This window comes from Eumetopias jubatus, unplaced genomic scaffold (assembly GCF_037043125.1).
Source record: "Eumetopias jubatus isolate StellerSeaLion01/CBP00866 unplaced genomic scaffold, mEumJub1_p1.0 scaffold_2, whole genome shotgun sequence".
NCBI lineage: Eukaryota > Metazoa > Chordata > Mammalia > Carnivora > Otariidae > Eumetopias > Eumetopias jubatus.
The window spans coordinates 3919358-3941909 of record NW_028274808.1 but is presented as its reverse complement, the minus strand read 5'-3'; the positions used below and the strand labels follow the sequence as shown (position 1 = coordinate 3941909).

The 22552-nt window shown below is 39.6% G+C and overlaps 1 protein-coding gene across 1 annotated transcript in view; it reads left to right on the top strand.

Annotated features, from left to right (window-relative positions):
• Positions 1-22552, top strand: part of CSMD1 (CUB and Sushi multiple domains 1) — a 1681733-nt gene that overhangs the window by 986335 nt on the left and 672846 nt on the right. Inside the window, exon 10 of the mRNA XM_088021297.1 lies at positions 8326-8403. Within this exon, the coding sequence (XP_087877423.1) occupies positions 8326-8403 (78 nt within the window). The remainder of the gene's footprint in view (positions 1-8325; positions 8404-22552) is intronic.

Here is a 22552-nt window from a genome sequence, read left to right as displayed (position 1 = left end):
CCTTTCCCTCTGACCTTCCCCCAGCTTGTGCTCATGCTCTCTCTGACAAATAAATAAACAAAAATCTTTAAAAAAATACATGTCTACTAATATACAAATATTTAAGTATTACATCTTATGATATAATAACAAAATGTTTATAAAAAGAAAAATTTGAATTGTACAGTGTGGTTAAAGTGGTATAATTTATAAAGGAGGTAGCATCAGCTCTAGAATCAAGTATCAACACCAATAATAGCTTCGCTCAAGCTGCGTAACCTAGGATACATTATTTAACCTCATTGTGACTCGATATTTTGCTGGAAAAGATTATAATCATGGCGTAAGTCTTAAAACATTGCGGTGGGATAAAATAGGATGCATATACAGCACTTTGCACAGTGTCAAATGCGTATTGATTTTAAAAATTATTACTCGGTAATAATAACATTACAGTAATGATATTTTAGTCCATGGCTTCAATATCTCTGTTAGACATGTGGTCAAGGGAGTTACAGGGAAAGTTTAAGTCCAAGACAATAAGCCAGGAAGCCTGGGGACAAGGAGTGGCCAGTAGGTTGGGGAGGACAGCCAGAGAGTGTGTGCTCTGGGGGATGAGGGAGCCCCGTGTGCTGCAGGAGCTGACTCTTATCACCATGACAGTGGGGGAGTGCTAGTGGAAATCACCAAAAGATTTAGGGACAGGGAACATACAGCTCACCTTGTTCAGGGCTGATTTCAGATTCCAGAGAGTATGGGAGGGGACACAGCAGTCCCCCTTCTCTGGAGCCTGGCTTTCTGGTCTCTGTCCCCCGGGGAGCTGAGCGGAGCGGGGCGGGGGGACAGAGGCTCCTCCTCCTCAGGAACCCTCAAACATCACCAGCAGCCTAGGTCACAGCCCCTACATCATTAGTGTCCCTTGATCTCTGGACCCAGGCATTTTATCATGCCACCTTGTCACAGGAGGGGTGAGTACAGAACAATAAGATGCCTTGAGAGAGAGAAAGAACACATTCACGTAACTTTATATTGGTATCACTATTCTATTGGATTATTAGTTATGCTTGTTAAGCTCTCCCAGCACCTAATTTACAAATTACATTTTATTATAGGTGTGTGCATGTAGGACAAATCATAGATTGGATAGGGTTCTGTGCTGTCCACCATTTCAGGTATCCGCTGGCATCTCAGAACTATTCCCACAGGTAAGGGGGGTGGGGAGGCTACTCTTCAATATAACAGTTCATTTGAGGACTTTCGTCTCCCTGCTCCCCAGGAAAGGACAGAACAGGGACCATGGCCTCTATAGGGGAATGTGGACCATTGAACTCTTCAGTCTGTTTGCATACTTACTTTCTTGTTGCTCCTTTGTTTTGTTCGGTCTATAAGGATGTGAAGCAAAGCGAAACAACATGTTTGCATGGTAATGTAATTGATCCAGCAGAAAAGAAAAAAAAAAGATCATGCAAAAGGAGGAAAAATTATGGTACCGTGTTTTCTGATGCTGACTCTAGTGTGGATGTGGAGATTCTGGTTTTAGACAGGAGAATGGCTCCATCCTCCATTATAACAGCCATAATTAGAGTATATGGTTACACTGATGTTTATCAGTGTCCACACAAACCATACATTAATAATTAACCAACAATAGGAAATTGAGTCAATACTTAGATTTTTAGTGATTCTTAGGTTTTTTAACTTTGGAAGCATTTTGCTTTGTACTTTAAATTTTTTTAGGGGCACTTGGGTGGTTCAGTTGGTTAAGTGTCTGCCTTCAGCTCAGGTCATGATCCCGGGGTCCTGGGATCAAGCCCCCCATTGGTCTCCCTGCTCAGTGGGAAGCCTGCTTCTCCCTCTCCCACTCCCCCTGCTTGTGTTCCATCTCTCTGTGTGTCTCTCTCTGTCAAATAAATAAATAAAATCTTTAAAATAAAATAAAATAAAATATAAATAAATAATTTTTAATGTGTGTTTAAAGTGGTTTGAATTTTGAGCGCTCATTATAAAAGACAATGAAATCTAATGAAGAAATGTTAAATAATTTGGCTGGGGGTGCTAGGTGATTACATCTATTAATGAAACAATTGAATATTTTGAAAGCATTTCTAAAAAAAATAGGGTATAAACGTTCTTAGGGGAAAAAGTGAGATTTACAATAAAATCAGGCAAGCCACTAGAATTTCTCAAGATAAATTACTTTCAAAACATTCATTTTTCTCTTCAAAAAGACTGACAAAACCCTGAGATAATCCAAGTTTAGTTTTTCTAAACAAAAAAATGTTCCAAACAACCCATGAACCAAAACAATTTTTTAAAGAATTCTGTTCCTACCAATTCAAGAAAAATTGACATAAAAAATGAAATTTGAAATAAATCATATTTACTAAGGGGACAATATAAAAAGACAACATAGATACAGAAGATTAATAGCTTATAGGATAGAATTGCTTACTTATCAAATTTAATAAAAACCTATTGATTAAATAATTTCAAAACCAACAGAACAAGAATATTTCTGACAATAAGAAACTCAAATAGTTTGATTTGTATACATGTTATATACTTAAGTGTTTTATACACCTATATATATTATATATACTTTTATATTAAATTAATAAAATTAATGAAATTATGATAATCCCAAGTCAATAATAAGTGCAATAAACAGGGTTTATATTTTTAATTGCAAACCTTGAGTTCTTCAGATGTGTCCATAGTTGATGTGTATGTATGAAACAATTTCTTCTGTGATTTGTGAGATTTCTCAATAGTGTCTGATCCTGTATTTAGTAAATTAATTTTGTGTGAAACAATTTTGCATTTCTTTTACTTATTTGAAGTGATCTGAGCTCTCCATTACAGGTAAAGCATTGTTTTAGACACTGGTACAGGAAGCTCCATGGATATCGGTCATAGAAGATAAGCCTTGACTTCCTAATACAGGTCTAATAAGCATGAGAACCTCCGTGATTTCCCCTGCTGGGGACAGGGGAAGGGAACCTGGGAAGCATACAGGACTGAGCTTGATTAGGACTCAGTCATGGACACGGGATGGGAAGGATGTTCCCTTTGGAAAGGACAGAGAGAGCAGTTGCATTATGTAGGAACAGTACCACCTTATTGCCACTTTAAACATGGTTATGAAAAACCATTGTCATTTCAATATGGTGGTGGTTCTCTCCAATTTCCAAACTACCTGAAGTGAGGTTTAACCTAACCCTGAGAGATTATAGTGAAAGAGAAAACAAAAAGGGCGAACAAATGAAACAAAATAACATATCCTTGCTGTTGCTCATTTTCAATCTTTTCTACCCTTAATCTGCAAATATTGTCCCTAGAATTTTTCACGTTCTTAAATGTCCTTATAAGAAAGGAGGGACTGATGATATCTATTTGAGGCCATAGAATCTGAATTACTGAGAAACGTTCTGAAGCAAGATAGACCAGTGAGTCTCAGACTCTAATGTTAGCATTTATCCAGCTGCCTCTTCCCCCCAAAAATAAACTAACGAAGAGGAAGGAAAACAAAATAAAAAATAAAAAAAGCAAAACTGAGTAGCTGTGCTAAAAATATGGAAGTTGAAGACCAGGTCTAGCTCCGGAGTTTCTGATTCCATACATCTACGGTTGACCCAAGAATTAGTATTGTTATCAATCAGGAAATGTGATTTAATGATTCATTCTAAGACTTGAAAATGAATGGGCTAAACACTTTTATCCACAAACAACCTCAGGCTTTTGGCAGGGTTTGTCCTGGGTGAGTCATCTTTCTGGAGAAGCCCCCATCTTCCTGCCCTACTCTCTCCCTCACCTCCTGCATCTTTCCTGGTGAGGGTCCAGGTCTGTGGGGAGCTGGGGGAGGAGTAGGAGGACCCTGGATGGAGGGGAAGAGGGGACCATGAGAGGAGGGAGCCTTGGAGGATGCACAAGTCAGTGTGCATTTCTTGACAGTGTTGCCAAGAACCAGTGCTGTGTAATCAGAAGACCCAGTGATTTGAAACAAATCAGGACTGAGTGCAGCAGACGGTCTTCAGCAGCGCATCACCATCTTATTGGGGGGGAAAAAAAAAGCCCTTGGTGGATTTAGCTTCACACAACTACATATACTTATTTGAGAAATTCCAGAATCTATCAGACTCCCAGATCTGTCCTGTATATTTAGATACCCTGAAAGCTACTCTTTTTATTTCTCTTTATTTACTGAGTGCATTGAGTCCTCTTTGTTCTGTTTATTTTGGGTGATATTTGCTTTAGTTTTATTGTCTTTATTATTTCCCATTGATCCTTCTGTTCATTATTTATTGTGCATTCATCTCCTCTCTCCTGAGTAACTTAAAGACAAAGTTATTTCAGCACAAGACAGTGAGTGGTTATGATGGGTGACACACACAAAGGCATTCACCAGTTCAAATTGAGACATCGTTCCAGGGAGTCTGGCAGACCAGATCACTGCAGCCAACAGCACCGTGGTAAGAGCAGGGCTACACCTTGTTTTCCCATCCCACAGAGCTAAGGATGAGGAAAAGGGCAGATGAGGAGGGAGCAGGGAGGAGAAGACTGACTCCTGATGCCTACCTTTGGTTCTCCCCTGGACAGTTGGAGGTTAGGGAGCAGGATGCTCAGTGGGGGATACCCTTTGGGATTAGCATCCTTGGAAGGAGGAGAAAGCAGCAATCCTGGGCTTCCTGGAGGTCCTAAACAGCCTCAGGGAGGCACAGGGTGCTTGCAGTTGTCACTCTCCTTCTGGACTTGTATACATTCTTGTGCATTAGTCTTTAGTGTGGTCTGTCCCGGGAAGTATGACTGCAGTGGGTGGGGGGTGGCTGTCTGGAGCTAAGAATTCCCTGCAAGAGATTGACAGCAGACACTACCCCCTGGCCAGTCCTTTCATGAAGGGGCATCTTTGTGGCACATTCCACGTCCACCAGGAATGGCTGCACCATCAGGAGTCCCATGGTCTGACTAGGGCATTGGCCGTAACGACCTGCTTGAGCCACATAAACATGGTGGGCTAATTTCCTCATTTCTCATCCACACTGTTGGGAATAGCTCTTCAAAGTCTATAAACTACTTTCCTTTCCCCGGCCCCCCTACTCACCTTGTGAAATTCACAGAAAAGGGACTCACGCTCATTGAAAAGTTTCAACAACTGAGTTTATGATATTTAAGTGATTTATCAGGTTACATGATCATGTGAGTGGGGTAGGATTAAAAGTTCAAGGCCAGACCCCTTTGGATTATGCCAAGAGGGGAAGGCTTGCAATCTCCATATCCCAGTAAACATGTAGGATCATCGAAAAGAGATCATGGGAATAGGAACATTTTGAAAAAAATGATTCAAGAGTCCTTTAGGTAGAAATAGTACCAACTTGCCATTGTGTTGGTATAATGGTGATGAATTGGTTCCAAAGTAAAGGTCAATAGTGACTGTACCTACCTACAATCATATCTGACAGGAGTCCTCTTTTCTCTTGGCTGGTGGACATCCAGTGTCAGTTCCTCCCGAGTGCCTCCCCTTTTCTGCCACACACTGGGTCACACAACATCCCACAGGATCTCAGGCTGGTGCGGCCCCATCACAGGAGTACTCATCAGTCCTCCTGTACCCCACTCCCCGTGTCTACTGTCCCAGCAGCCTATAGATAGCCCATCAAGGATCACCACCAGAGCTGACCTTGCCTCATTCTCATTGCCCTAGTGGCCAGATCCTAAATGTCCAGATACCCTGCCACTATATCCTACCTGTGGTTGTTGTGCATCTCAGCCTTGGTGAAAGCCGCCACCCCTCACTTTACCCATCTGATGGCAGCTTTGTCTTGGCCACTCCCAAATCCCAAATCCTAAATCTGCTCAGTGGCCAGCACTCCCCATTCCTTCCAAAGCAACTTCCTGTGATTCTGTCCTCTGGGGAGGTATTTCCAAAGGTGCCTTCCACCTGGAAAGGTGTTGTCGATGCCAACATCGGGGGATTGCCTCTTTCCTCAAATGTAAAATCTTGCTTTTTAAGGGGAAGGTGGGAAATGAGGGAGAATCAGCTTTTATTCTATCTCAGAAAGGAAAAAAAGTAAAAGTATCCATAGACTATGCTTTTCCTTCAACTTTGGTGACACTCAGGTGATTTCGAAGGCCAGGTGCAAGGCTGTCTTCATTGTTCAGCTTCCTTCCTGTTAGGGGGTCTCTAACTTTGTGCCCTCCACACTCGAGCTGGCAGAGCACAAAAAGGGTCTTGGGTTCTGGGTGAGATCTGTATCCAAGTCCCACATCTTACCCCCTGTGCACTTTCAACAAATCTGTGAGCCTTTGTTTCCTGGTTTCCTAATATGAGTAAAGATCTGCATAAGACATACCTGAGTTGTGGGAGAATTAAAACCCATAGTGTTTGAAGAGGCTTCCCAAAATGTAAGCTGTTAGCCAACGTCCTGGTGAAGAGCGAGGTGAGAAGTGGGATGTGGGACGCTGAGAAGCAGAGCTGCACAGAACTGATAGCCAGAGGGCCAGGAAATCCAGTGGCCAGATGGTGGCGGAGTGGAGAGAGAACAGAGGTTCAGTGACATCAGCCACGGAAGGACAATCCCAGAGGACAATTCCTGGGGCCACAGTGAGGGCAAACATGTGACCACAGAGATAGGAAAGTAATAGCAAACACCATCATGGACTGAGTCTACTGTGTTCACAGTCGTCCACTACCCTGAACATCTAAACCTTCCAACACAGTGTTTGTGCCTCTGCTTTTGAGATCAGCATGCCCACTGTATTAGGGCTCTCAAGAGAATCAGAACCAATAGGATGTGTATGATTTTTTATAAATACCAGCTCTCACAATTATGGAAGCTGAGAAGTCCCAAGATCCACAGAGTGAGCGGGTAAGCTAGAGAAGAACCTAGGAGCTGTAGTCCCAGTCCAAAGGCTGGCAGGATCAGGACCCAGGAAGATCTGATGGTTCAGTTTTAATTTTAAAGCAGAAAAAAAAAAAAAAAAAAAAAAACAAGAAACTAATATCCCAATATGTACGCAGGCAAGCTGGAAGAATTCTTTCCTATTCAGGAGAATGTCAGCATTTTTTTCTATTCTGGCCTTCTACTGATTAGATATGGCCCACCCACATTAGGGAGAGAAATTTGCTTTCTCAGTTGAGTAAATTTTTAAGATTATTTATTTATTCATTGATTTATTTATTTAGAATGGGAGGAGGGACAGTAGGAGAGAGAGAATTCCAAGCAGACTCCATGCTGAGCGTGGAGCCCAGTGTGGGGCTCAGTCTCATGACCCTGAGATCATGACCTGAGCTGAAACCAAGAGTCGGACGCTTAAGTGACTGAGCCACCCAGGTGCCCCAGTTGATCAAAATGTTAATCACATTTAAAAAAGACTCCCACAGAAGCTCCCAGAATACTGTTTCAAGTATCTGGACACTCCGTAACCCAGTCAAGCTGACACATAAAATTAACCACCATAGCCACTTTACAGATACTCTGCGTTAAGTAAATTATCCAGACCACGTAGCTACCAAGTTGTTAGCAAAGATTCGAAATCAGGTCTGTGTGCTTTCAGCTACTCTAGGTCCAGGCTCATTTATGTAAATCATAACTGTTTAAATCAAATATTAAATCTATTTAATATAAATATTATTAAAGTATTTTAATGTAAATTACAATAATACAATTTTAATATTTAAAACATTAAATGTTTAAATTAAAATATTATTTTCTAGTTTCTTCCTATAAATGCCTCCTCACTTTTTTATTCCATAAATGGCCAGAAAAGTGGAACTTCTTTAAATGTCTCATATAGGGCAGACAATAATTAAATTACTTAAATTTAAGCCTGAGAACTATGACTTTGGAAACTAATCTCATATGTGCTTTTTTTTTTTAATGCTGTCTATAGGTAATAAGCATCTGGAAGGATAGGCATTCTTTTATTTAACATTTTATTGAATATTTCTAAAAATTATCCTGAATGTAGCAAATTTAGAAAGCTCTATAGTCACTACACATACATTGAGAGAGCAATCCCCCTGAGTACTTGGAATGATCATGATTTCTAGATTTGCCATTGCTAGTGGTGAATAAGTTCAGATGGAGAAGCTAAACTGTATCACATATTATTTCTAGCTTCTGACACTGCTGTTACAAGATATGATCTTGCTGTTTGATGGCCTTGCATTAATTATTCATAAGCTTTTATACTTCATTTTCTTTGCATTATTAACCTCTTAGAACGTGTCCCATTTTCCAGAGCTTAGTAGGCAAGCAGTCGTGACTGTAAATCCTATGAGGATAAAGCACTATTTTATGGTATCTCTTTGAGTCTTACCTACTAATGGCTTTATTTGGTTTCTTTCAGTGAAAAAGGCAATTGAACTGAAGTCCAGAGGAGTCAAGATGATGCCCAGCAAGGACAGTAGCCATAAAAACTCTGTCTGTAAGTCTTTCTTTCTTTTTATATGAGGATTGATATGTCAGTTGGGGGGACACAGAGGAGAGAATGGATGGGTTCTGGAGAAGTAATTCTATAAACTGCTTTTCTCACTTCATCTCTTGCTACTTTTCTACCACTAAAAGTATTTTCTGAAAGAAAGAATATGCACTGGCTTTCCCATGTTGGGGAGGAACATCATGTTGACAGTCTCCTAAATGAATCTCCTAAATGTATCTCAAATTGATCTTCATGCTGTGTCCTCCTCGGTCACTGTGAGGCTGGACCTTCCTATTTCTCCTATAAGTAAATGTTCCCCTGTCAGATGTTTTGATCCCAGTTTCCCTCGTCATTCCTGTATATACCACACACACCGATGGATTGATGTGTGGGATATAGATGTCTGGTCTTATCATTTTCCTATTAAAATGTTCTGAAGAACTGGTCTGAAGAATAAAATAGCTTCACTACCAGAAGTGTTCTCTCTCCTTCCACTGAATGCAGAACCCCTAAGCAATGCTTGGAGCCTCCCCCCGACGCCTTTGAAGCCTTCGCAGACTCTCCCAAGCAGTTAGCTCTTCCCTGGTTTTGTTTCCCTGGTGCCGTGTCCCTACCTTTGTTACAGCATTTACTTTATCACAGTTCACTGTGGTTTTGCTTGTCCCACTAAATGAAGACCAGCAAGCTCCATCAGCCTGTACCCAGGTGGGTGTTTTTCCGGGGTCATCCTTTCCCATGCACCATGGTATTTTTAAGATGTTCAAGCTGTCAGCTTGTCTTTTCTGTTCTTTCCTGGTGATTTCTTTTAGTGTCCCTACTTACCTGCTCTCTTGGGGCTCCTTATGCAGGGTTTGGGATCCATGCATTTTATCTCTTTTCCACCGCCCAGCATTTAGTAGAAGCGGAAGCTCAGGGTGGACATCTGTTGCTCCTGCAGCTCAACCAACTCTATTTTTATTCTTATGATATTGGGCTTCTGCAGGAAGTTTTATCCATGACAAATATTCCACAAAAACTAATAAATAAAAATAAACAACAATATACATCTTTTAAAAATCACTTTGTACGTTGACCTACCTCTGCTTTCTCAATATCCCTATTCTATGGTGTCCTACTCATTGTTTATGTAACAATGGTCCATTGACTGTGTGATGACCCTATTCCCTGGCACTTGAAAAAGACAGAGAAGTAGACACAGGCTCCTAGGATGTAGGTGTCAAATACAGGGCGTGTCTTAGATCTTTCAGGCTATCATAACAAAGAGAGCATGTCCTGTCTCTTTTTATAAGGGCACTAATCCCATCATGAGGGCTCCAGCTCATGACCTACTTACCTTCCAAAGGTCCACCTCCAAGCACCATCACACCAGGGGTTGGGATCTCAATGAAACTATTTTGAGAGGTGCAAAGATTTAGTCTATCGGATGGTGGATTCCCTAAACTCTGACTAACTTATGGTGGATTCCCTAAACTCTGACTAACTCAGGCCCTTAGGCACCGCCCCCCGCCACACACACACAAATCAATCTGTAAATATTTTCACTAGACTTTCTGTTTGATAATCATGGAAAGTGTCATTCAAATTAAATTGGACTAAAAAAATAAGGATGGAATCCAAAGGAAGGCAGAAAACAACTGAAGAGCAGAGGAAGAAGGGAAGGGTTTTAATAATAAAGTTTCAATATTTTTTATTGTTAACTTCTAATTCTGGATGTCGTGAGTACCCATACTATGCCTGGTGGCATCTCTGGATTTACTTTCATATAAACAGCCCCTTTGTAAGTAATCCTGCCTTATATGATTCTCCTCCAGAGTGGCTTTGTTTCCTGTTGGGACCCTGTTGAAGATGTTAGAAACTGCTCAAGATTCTGGTCAACCACAGAGGGCAAACTACCCAGAGATTCAGGTGTTTGAAAAGAAGCAAAGGAACAAAACCACTAGACAAGGCAAGGAGTCATGCCTTCTAACAGTATCGATCCAAGGCTAACCAAGTGCTAGGAAGAGAGACAGAAGCCCTGGCTAGAGAAAAGGAAGGATGTATGTGACAGACGACCTCAAGGGACTCGAGGTTTAATGATGGAAGGCTGATATCATGATAGCAGTTAGATCATGACAGTGCTGAAATGATGTCAGATGTACCGTGTTTAATAGCAAGAGTAAGTAAGGATTTTATAAGTTGAACATTAAGAAAGTTTATACCAATCTATGGTAGCTGGTACTTAGGTTAAAAACAGATAACCCATTGTTTCATTTGAAAATAAACAATTCAGGGGCGCCTGGGTGGCTCAGTCGTTTCGCATCTGCCTTTGGCTCAGGTCATGATCCCAGGGTCCTGGGATCGAGCCCCACATCGGGCTCCCTGCTCAGCAGGAAGCCTGCTTCTCCCTCTCCCACTCCCCCTGCTTGTGTTCCCTCTCTCACTGTCTCACTCTGTCAAATAAATAAATAAAATCTTTAAAAAAAAAGAAAATAAACAGCGCATATGTCTGGATATATCACACGGTCTGGATTCCAGCCTCTTTAGCACATCTCCTTCTAGGCCAGTGTGCATTTTCTTCCTAGACTTGCCTTGATTATACATTTGGTCCAAGATGAACTCTGTGAGGGCAGAGTTCTCCTCAGGGAACACCTCCCCAGCTGCCGCCCTGCAAGGGATTACGCATTGTGCTTCCTCATCCTCAGATAGCCCAAACTAACAAGCACTTAGCACTTACTTACCTATTAGAGGATAAAGGGAATACACATAAAAAGTTCATTTTCCCTGTTGTGGAACAAAAGCCCTACACATTCTCTGTTCTACTCTTCTCAATGGAATTGATGAATCTTTTGTGAATTTTGCTCTGGAATCACTATGTTGGTCAGTTTATTCAGCCAGCCCTGATTTCATGTACCAATTAACCCTTAGTAATTCACATTAATCTTTAACATGCATAAACTTAATCACATAGGGTGGGGTGGTGGCGTAAGCTATGGAGATGTCTCAGCCCTCTACATAATGAGGGCAATTATTTCCTACATTCACTGTTAGAATTAAATGACATAGAAGTTTATTTTTTTTAATCAGGCTCATTCATTATTGATTAATAATGTTTTCAGAAAATCTCCAAGATAATTAAGGTATTAATTCTGCCTATTGTTCTAAATTTCTAATTATTTTAAGCTTTGAAAAGATTGCAACATAAATGGGGGCATCATGCAACAGAAGGGCATCTGCAATAAGCTTAGTGAACATCCCATGCAATCCCCCTTGCTCTCCCTGAGTGATGTCGGCCTCTCCTTTATTCTGAGATTGGATCTTCTCAATCCCAAGGGATTATTAAATTGCCAGAGCCTATTTTTAAATGATGGCAAACAGTACACATCGTTTCTTCTCCCTCTTCTTTTCCTTGGCTTTCTCCTTGGCGGAATACAATTTTAGCAACCCCAAGTGTGAGAACCATGAGGCTAAATAATCCGTTAGTGCCCTTCTAACTCCAAAATATGAAGATCTGTAAGGAAGGGGATCACCAAAACCTTGGTTGTTATTTTGCATCTAGAGATTGTTTTCCCCATGTAAAGTTAAAGACAAATGACTACAAATTTAGTAACCGCGTGTTTTAAGTCGTTCAGATGAATTGATGGCCCATGCTGTGTATTGACCTCTGGAGTCACAACAGTTATCCCCAAGCAGGGCAGGACATTTAATGCAGAATCATTATTTAATGTAAAGTAGGATAAAACATTGTGGAGAAACTGAACAATATCATGCGTTGTCTTATAAGCCCTTGGGTAAAAATAACACCGGGAACATTATAAAATAAATGACCCTAGAATTCTTCTACATTTGACTATAAACCATTTATTTCATTGCCTTTGTTTCTATGGACAATCATTTTTTTTTCTACCTTGAGAAAAAATACCTGAAGCAAAATAGTCCAAGTTGCCAAACAGACAGTCCTGCTAATGAAAAGCAATTGATCGAATATCATCTTCTATGATGACCCTAAGTAGTTCCATTTTTCTCTGGCTTTTCTTTTGTCTCAGAAATAATTATTTGGAAGGGCAAATTTTAAAACTTCTGTAGCTCTGTTTTTAGAATGAGACTGCAAAATGATGTCTTCACTGCTTTATACAGCTAAAGATACAATCACAACTATATAATGTCTGAGTTACCTTTTTACACAGTGTGACTGCCCAATCCATTTTCTAAAATATACCATTATAAATGATTTTCAATCTGCCTGGGGTCATAATGCATTTATCCATTTATCGCTGTAATTGCTACATTCATCGACTTCATTTTTCTTAAGTTTGGAAAAATTTAAGAACATGTGGAATATACTAGTTTGTAACATTCTCTTTCTACTTATATTCAGACATGCTCAAAAAAAAAAAAAAGATCAAACTATGTCTTACATAACTTCTTCTTTTTGTCAGATTCTAAGCTTAGTAAGGTTATCACAAACAAAGGACTCAGTCCAAGAAGAGACTCTCATATCAGCCTTCTCTGTAAATAGTGACTAATGGAAGGAAGTTAAGGGAAAGGAAAAGAGAAACCATTAATTCTTATTAATGGGGTTAAAACAAGAGATAAAGAAAAGGCAAGCCATCCCAATAACTGCCATCATTTGGAAAGCAATTCCTATATGATCCACTTCTAGAATGGAATGAGACCTGTTTGCTTTCTTATCCTGGACTTCTCTCTGGATTTCCAGACTCTGACATCCACCTGCCCACCCCAAATTTCCATGCCCATACGTAATAGGCATCTCTCCCTCTTACCAGGTCGTTCCTTTTCCTCACCCAGGACCTGCAGCCTGGTCCCAGTCCTCTCTCCAGCCTGATCATCAAGCCTGCTCTCTCCCAGCACACATCAAAGGCCAACAATTTCTCTTTACCACCCAACTGCCATTGCCCCTGGCATGCAGTACTGCATGAACCTCATCCAGCCTCCCTGTCTGCCTCTTTCCCCATGGTTGACTTCCACACCATCACTAGAGTCATCTGGGAGAAACAGCAATAGGTTCCAGTCATTCTGCTCTAAACCCTTCGAAGGTTTCCATCACAGCCCCAATAAATTCAAATTCCTTAGGAAGACCCACAGGACCTCCTTACCTCCCTGCTCTATCCCCTCTTTTCCTTGCCCTCCATCCACTAGTTGGGAGGTATTTTATAAAGACCACAGACCTTCCATTTCGCTCTGCTCTTCTGTTTTCTCAGTTGTCCTCAAGAGTCTCTTCCCTCCCTTCCTTCAGGTCATTTCTCAAAATTTACCTTCTCTGAAAGACTCTCACCGACCATCCTAACTTCCATACATCTTGCCCACCCACCACTTTATCCCTCTTGGTTTCTTCCTCTGTGTTTCTCTGTACCACTTATAACATGTCATATCCACCATGCATATATATTTATGCTGTGCATGTATATTTAGTGTATACATTTGTGTGGATACATGTGTGTATTTTTATTTCCTGTCCCTCTACTACCCCTACTAGAATATAAACTCCCTGAAGACAGAGTTTTTTTTCTACTTTCTTCACTGATATCTACCAAGTACCTAGCAGAGTCATGGGCACAGAACAGTTGCTCAAAAATTTGTGCATTGAACGACTGAGTTTCCTAGTTATGTGGTAGCCTAGAGCAGTGTGACAAAGTGATGCTCACATTTTTCTTCAATTATGTCTTTGTATTTCCCATCTTATTCATGCATTCAGTCATCACACATTGAGGAAAGACCAGTAGCTTAAGGCTGTTCAAAATATGTTCCTTCTTGAGTGGAAATTACAGCCTACTGCTATTTCTAGTATTGTAAGCATTTATCCAAAAATAATTGTTGTAATAAACGTAGCAACATTTACTAAGCTTTGAGTAAAGACAGAAATTTATTCTTTCCAAATAGTAGCAGATCAACCCATAAAAAAATAAGAATCTACAGAAAGAAAAAAAAATCTACAGAAAGAGAGGATGTAGAACAATATCAAGTTAGGCAGGTGCTATGTCAACCAAGTCACCAGATCTTCTACATTAGACCTCTTTTATGGCTGGGTAACTTGACTGTCTCATTTATAAACATTTGCTTGGCATTGGTCAAAAGAGAAGTATGCGCATCATCAAAATGGTATGTATTCAAAAAATTGAATGACACCTCAATTAGAATAAAATTCTATGTTCTTAGAACATGATACCCACTTCATGTAAGGAAACATTAAAACCGTGAGGAATTATTTTTTTCAAGTTTCTGTTATGAGTTGATAAGAGCATGTAGTGAAATCTCACTGTCAGTCCAGATTTTGTGCTCTAGGAGATCAGAAAACACGCTGTGATACGTGACTTTTCCTCCCCGCCACTACTGAATGAGTCCACCCATCGGTGAATTACTGAGTGGGACATGCCCGCTTTTGGAGAGGTCGTTTGAAGAATGGGGTGAAGGGCGGATAGCCTCTCTCCAGCGTGCTTGCCGGGGTCAGAGCCGGAGGTGGGCTGGGACCTAGGGAAGGGTGAGGGAAGGAGAGTGGAGTGAGGCAATGAATAATGCTGAATAGTCCACTTAATATGACCTCTAAGACAAGGCTACCCAGGCAACAGAATCATCCCTCATCCCTTAATCTTACCCGCTGTCCATGACGCCGTGTGCTTCCCACCCCTGAGACTTTATCCTGGAATAATTTTCATCAGGCCGTGATTTCCCACATACCTGCATATGCTGTTCTATTAATCCCCATAGGAGTCATCTTCAAAAATTAACACAATTTGCTTTACCCATTCCCCAAAAACCATGTTTTGTTTCATAGTAATATTGTTATAGTCACGATGCTTATTATTAAATTGCCAGCAGTGGCACTCATCATCGGGTTTTGTTTTTAGGGGAACTTCTTGCTATGTTATTAATGGGTGATTTATTTGAATGGCAGTAGACTACAGTGATTTGTAAGAGCTCTACAGAAAAAGCCATGCCTGCTATTCTCTGTGCTGGATTTCTGGCACTAAGTGCTCTAGATCTTGCTTTGAAGCAGATTTTGACAGTAGGAAAAATAATAGCCCCATTAACCTCTAACAGTTGTATAAAGGTTTAATAAAACACAAGGGATAATTGCCCCAATCTACTTTGTTCTATCATAAAATGCAATAATATGGAGTTTTGCAATTGTTAAAGATCCTTGTTTTCTTAACAAAGATCCATCCCCATATAGCATGAATATACTAGATTGCATAAATTGCTTCATAAATCAGGTAAGTAAATTATGCTTGCAGTTTCTAAATAGGCCTTTGTCACTGTAGGAGCTAAAATATCTTTTAAAATGTTATGGAAACTCTTGCTGCAAAGGGAAGGGCTGTCTGGATACGTGGGGAAGAATAACATCACTGGTAACTAGAGGCAGAAGTGGGTGGTTCATCAATTATTTAACACGCCATTTACATATATAATTTCTTAAGTAACCAGAAAAAAAAGATCTATTAAAATATGTAAAACAAGATATAGCTTGATTGGATTAGAGACGGTTAAATTGTAGTGAAACCCTAGTAGGAAGTAAAATGCTTTTTAAATAGTTTTAACATATAATTATGGAGCGTAATTGATTAACTAAAGAGAAAAACTCACTTTGCAAGATGACTAGAGAATGCATTCTTTTATTTCAAAGGGGGAAAGGCAAACAACCTACAGATCATGGTAGACCTGAAAGAACAGGATGAATTTTAACATTTCCATCACTTATTTTTCTTTGGAAGCCCAACATATCACATGAGTTTTCATCCAGTTTTATGAAACAACTTAATCTTCCCAAATAATTGGATGAAAAAAATAAAAAGCTCTGAAGCTCTGGAGAATTGTGGGATTATTGGTGTTTGGGTATCAATACAGTTAAAATAATTCCAGCAGGATTAGAAGGACTCACCATTTTGTTGTAATTAAATCATCTTATACAATCCAGTGTTTTCTGGTGAGTAACTTTGGCCAGAAACTTTAAAGAAGAAACTAATTAACCATGACAGCTCCTTTAAAAATTCAGTGAAAGCCCTCCATTTTATACACAAGGAAACTGAGTCAGTGAGATACATTATTTAGCCTCACAGTAAAGATCGAACTGGAGTACTCAGAACATCAAAAGGAATTCAGGGAAGAGGGACACATCCCTGAAGCCTCATCATTTTATTTAAATCATATTTTAAAGGTGCAAGGAGAAAACTGAAAATATTTTGAGATTAAGTCCTTTAATTTGAGTGCTTATAAAATTATAGGATCATAACGCTGAAATTGACTTCCAGTTTTCGGGGAGAAATCGGTTTGCCCAGACTTGATAACTTCACCTCACCGAATCAGAAATTTAGATAAATGAACTGATGTTGGCCAAATGGTGATTACTCTGATAATTTATGTTAATTTTTAGGAAAGTGATTAGTGTGTTCAGTAACATGGAAAATGTCAGAAGAGGCACGGTACTGTGTTTGTCTAGATTAAGGGAGAAGGGGAAACATCTACCGTTCTCCAGTTATTCAGTGAGAACCTAACCAGAAGACACTGGTGCTTTCAGATTCATGCCAGGGGCTGGTGAACTTATGTCTTACTGGCATCACAGGTGACCCTCCAAAGACTGGAACACCTGTTATGTGTCCTACGCGATGTCTGTCTAACATTTTATTTGTTGCCGACCTCTCTTTTTAACGGTTTTTTTGAAACGATAGATTCGCAAAAGCTTGCAGGAGAGTCTACAAGGAGGTTGTGTACCTTCACTCTTGTCCTAAATGGTGACATCTTCCCTAAATGTAGCTTAATATCACAATGGGTAAATTGACTTTGGAACAATCCACAGAGCTTACTTGATTGGATCAATTTTACTTACACTCGTGTGTGTGTGTGTGTGTGTGTGTTTGTAGCTTGGTGCCATTGTATCACGTGTGTGGGTTTTTGTAACCACCACCACAGTCAAGATACAGCGCTGCTCCATCCCCACAAGGCTCCCTGGTACTACCCCCCACGACCACTCTTCTCCATCTGTCAGTTTGCTATTGCAGGAATATCATATAAATGGGACCATCCAGCGTGTAACCATCTGTGATTGGCCTTTTCCCTCAGGACAACCTACTTGCCATCCATCCAAGTGGTTGTGTGTTAAGTTCATTCCTTTTTCTTCCTGTGAGATGTCCCATGGTCGATATACCAGTTTGTTCTACCATTGTCCAGTTGAAAGATAGTGGGTTTGTTTCTGGTTTGGGGCTATTAAAAATAAAACAGCTGTGGGCTTAAGTCTTTTATTATTATTATTATTATGTTCAGTTAGACACACACAGTTAAAATGAGATGATTGAAAAAATAAATAAAACTTCTATGACATTGTGTGATGAATGGCTTTTGTGTGAACATGGGTTTTCACTTCTCTTGGATAAATGCCAAGAAGTGTAATTTCTGCATCACATAGTATTTGCCTGTCTAGTTTTATAAGAGTATGCCAGACCTATTTCCAGAGTACCTGTATCATTTTTCACCCTCACAAGCAATGTTTGTGTGATCCAGTTTCCCATCATCCTCACCAGCACTTGATGTTATGACTGAAAAAAAAAAAAATAGCCACTCTGGTAAGTAGGTAGTGATGTCTCATTATGCTCTTAATTTGCATTTCCTTAATGGCTAATGATGTTGAACATCATTCCATGTGCTCATTTGCCATCTGTACATCTCCAGTGAAATGTTTGCTCACATATTTTGCCCACTTTCTATTTGGATTGTTTTTGTTTGTTTGTTGTTTGTTTTTCCTGTTAAGTTTTGAGGGTTTGTTATGCATTCTAGATGCTCATCCTTTGCAAAAAAAACATAGTTTGCAAATAATTTCTCCCTATCTGGAGATTATCTTTTCATTCTCTTCAAAGGGTCTTTTGCAGAACCAGTCTCTCTCTCTCTTTTTAGCTGATAGAGTTCTATCTATAAATTAATTATTTGATTAATTAATTAATTGATTAATTAATTAATTAGATTCTAGCTTCGGCAATCACACATGGCATGGGCAGGAATAGCTGGCTGGTGACACCTTTCCTAAAGAGGAAAGGTGTGAGGCCCCATTCCCAAAACCCCATGACCTGCTTGGATCCTGCAGGCTGTTTGCAATATTAAATCCTTCATTTTAAGTGCCTGAAACATAGAAAGCAAAGAGACTGATAAAATGTCCTCACTTATAATCCCATAACTGATTAGATATTTTCATGGGGATTCAAATGAGCTATAATAATCTTAAAATAAGGGAATTTAAATTATAGAAATAAAGCTTAATTCAAATAATAAAGAGTAAAATAAATATATTTTACAAATTCTTATTGATTTTTTTCCCAAATTCCTTATCTTTTATTTCTACTTTGACCATATATTCTTAGGTCTGAAATGGACAATTCTGTTTCCCTCACTTATTCTGTTGTCTGTGCTGCAAAATGAAACAGGCTTAACATAAATTATCAAAGAAATATAACATTAAAAAAAGAAATGTAGTGATATTTTTCCATTATTTTTTATTGTTATGTTAATCACCATAAATTATATCATTAGTTATTGATGTAGTGTTCAATGATGCATTATTTGCATATAACACCCAGTGCTCCATGCAGAATGTACCATCTTTAATACCCATCACCAGGCTAACCCATCCTCCCACCCCCCCTCCCCTCTAGAACCCTCAGTTTGTTTTTCAGAGTCCATCATCTTTCATGGTTCATCTCCCCCTCTGATTTCCCCCCTTCACTCTTCCCCTCCTGCTATGTTCTTCTTCTTCTTTCTTTTTTTAACATATAATGTATTATTTGTTTCAGAGGTACAGATCTGTGATTCCACAGTCTTGCACAATTCACAGCGCTCACCATAGCACATACCCTCCCCAATGTCTATCACCCAGCCACCCCATCCCTCCCACCCCCCACCACTCCAGCAACCCTCAGTTTGTTTCCTGAGATTAAGAATTCCTCCTATCAGTGAGGTCATATGATACATGTCTTTCTCTGATTGACTTATTTCACTCAGCATAACACTCTCCAGTTCCATCCATGTCTTTGCAAATGGCAAGATTTTATTCCTTTTGATGGCTGCATAATATTCCATTGTATATATACCACATCTTCTTTAACCATTCATCTGTCGATGGACATTTTGGCTCTTTCCGCAGTTTGGCTATTGTGGACATTGCTGCTATAAACATTGGGGTGCACGTACCCCTTCGGATCCCTACAATTGTATCTTTGTGGTAAATACCCAGTAGTGCAATTGCTGGATCATATGGTAGCTCTATTTTCAACTTTTTGAGGAACCCCCATACTGTTTTCCAGAGGGGCTGCACCAGCTTGCATTCCCACCAACAGTGTAGGAGGGTTCCCTTTTCCCTGCATCCCTGCCAGCATTTGTCATTTCCTGACTTGTTAATTTTAGCCATTCTGACTGGTGTGAGGTGATATCTCATTGAGGTTTTGATTTGGATTTCCCTGATGCCGAGCGATGTTGAATACTTTTTCATGTGTCTGTTGGCCATTTGGATGTCTTCTTTGGAAAAATGTCTGTTCATGTCTTCTGCCCATTTCTTGATTGGATCATTTGTTCTTTGGGTGTTGAGTTTAAGATTTTCTTTATAGATTTTGAACGCTAGCCCTTTATCTGATATGTCATTTGCAAATATCTTCTCCCATTCTCTCCATTGCCTTTTGGTTTTGTTGACTGTTTCTTTTGCTGTGCAAAAGCTTTTTATCTTGATGAGGTCCCAATAGTTCATTTTTGCCCTTGCTTCCCTTGCCTTTGGTGATGTTTCTAGGAAGAAGTTGCTGTGGCTGAGGTCGAAGAAGTTACTGCCTGTGTTCCCCTTTAGGATTTTGATGGACTCCTGCCTCACATTTAGGTCTTTCATCCATTTTGAGTCTATTTTTGTGTGTGGTATAAGGAAACGGTCCAGTTTCATTCTTCTGCATGTGGCTGTCCAATTTTCCCAACACTATTTGTTGAAGAGACTGTCTTTTTTCCATTGGACATTCTTTCCTGCTTGTTGAAGATTAGTTGACCATAGAGTTGGTGGTCCATTTCTGGGCTCTCTATTCTGTTCCATTGATCTATATGTCTGTTTTTGTGCCAATACCATACTGTCTTGATGATGATAGCTTTGTAATAGAGCTGGAAGTCCAGAATTGTGATGCTGCCAGCTTTGCTTTTCTTTTTCAACATTCCTCTGGCTCTCCGGGGTCTTTTCTGGTTCCATACAAATTTTAGGATTATTTGTTCCATTTCTTTGAAAAAAGTGGATGGTGTTTTGATAGGGATTGCATTGAATGTGTAGATTGCTCTAGGTAGCATTGACATCTTCACAATATTTGTTCTTCCAATTCATGAGCATGGAACGTTTATCCATTTCTTTGTGTCTTCCTCAATTTCTTTCATGAGTATTTTGTAGTTTTCTGAGACAGATACTTTGACTCTTTGGTTAGATTTATTCCTAGGTATCTTATGGTTTTGGGTGCAATTATAAATGGGATCGACTCCTTAATTTCTCTTTCTTCTGTCTTGTTGGCATATAGGAATGCCACTGATTTCTGTGCATTGATTTTATATCCTGCCACTTTACTGAATTCCTGTATGAGTTTGAGCAGTTTTGGGGTGGAGTCTTTTGGATTTTCCACATAAAGTATCATATCATCTGCAAAGGGTGAGAGTTTGACTTCTTCTTTGCTGATTTGAATGCCTTTGATTTCTTTTTGTTGTCTGACTGATGTGGCTAGGACTTCTAATACTATGTTGAATAGCAGTGGTGATAGTGGGCATCCGTGCCGTGTTCCTGACCTTAGGGGTAGAGCTCTGTTTTTCCCCATTGTGAATGATATTCGCTGTGGGTTTTTCATAGATGGCTTTTATGATCTTGAGGTATGTACCCTCTATCCCTATACTCTGGAGAGTTTTGATCAAGAAAGGATGCTGTACTTTGTCAAATGCTTTTTCTGCATCTATTGAGAGGATCATATGATTCTTGTTCTCTCTTTTGTTAATGTATTGTATCACATTGATGGATTTGCGGATGTTGAACCAACCTTGCCCAGGAATAACTCCCACTTGGTCATGGTGAATAATCCTTTTAATGTACTGTTGGATCCTGTTGGCTAGTATTTTGGTGAGAATTTTTGCATCCATGTTCATCAAGGATATTGGTCTCTAATGCTCCTTTTTGATTGGGTCTTTGTCTAGTTTGGGGATCAAGATAATGGTGGCCTCATAAAACGAGTTTGGAAGTTTTCCTTCGGAGATGTTACGATATTTTAACTTCAAAAGTGTTCACCCCTTTTTTTTTTTACAAATCAATCTAAATTAATTAGCACACTAATTGGATTAATTTAGATAATTTAATCACAGCAAATGACTATATTTATTTGATATAGTACATATTTGATCATATTCCTAGATTTCAGTGCATTTACATTATTTTTATAAAGCAGCAGCATATGGAGGGATGCCTGGGTGGCTCAGTTGGTTAAACATCTGTCTTCAGCTCAGGTCATGATCCCAGGGTCCTGGGATGGAGACCCAGGTCAGGCTCCCTGCTCAGTGTGAAGCCTGCTTCTCCATCTGCCCCTCCCCTTGCTCCTGCCCACTCTCTCTCTTACTCTCTCTCTCTCTCTCAAAATAAAATCTTAAAAAAAAAAAAAAAAAAGAAGCAGCAGCATATGGAGAGATGTGGTATGTGGAAGTTTATGCCTGAGGAGAAAACTAAGTTGTGTTTTAAGATATGAATGCAAAAGTATATGGCAAATCAAGGAGGTAAGCTAAGATTAACAAATTGGGTCATTAGTAAAGTACTTTGCAGACAGCACCATATTTTGCAAGCGCTGTATGTTGTAATTATTCCTGAAATAGTTGCAGGGGGTTCATTTTGCTTATTTAAATCACCTATTTTATAGTTTGATCTGTCAATCTGAAAGGCATATAAAATGGTATAAACCATGTGACATCTAAACAAGATACTTTCATTATGTACCTGGGAAAATAGTAATTTGAAGTAAAAATTCAAGTTTGCTAATTAATATGTGACACCACCCCCTACTCCAAGAAAATCTTTACAGCTGTTTTTGTGTGCAAATGTATGCATGATAAGGATTTCACAAGTCTTTGTAGGTTTCTGACATTGGGAAAAATTATCCCATTTAGTTATGTGTACTTTTCAGAAAGGCTGATT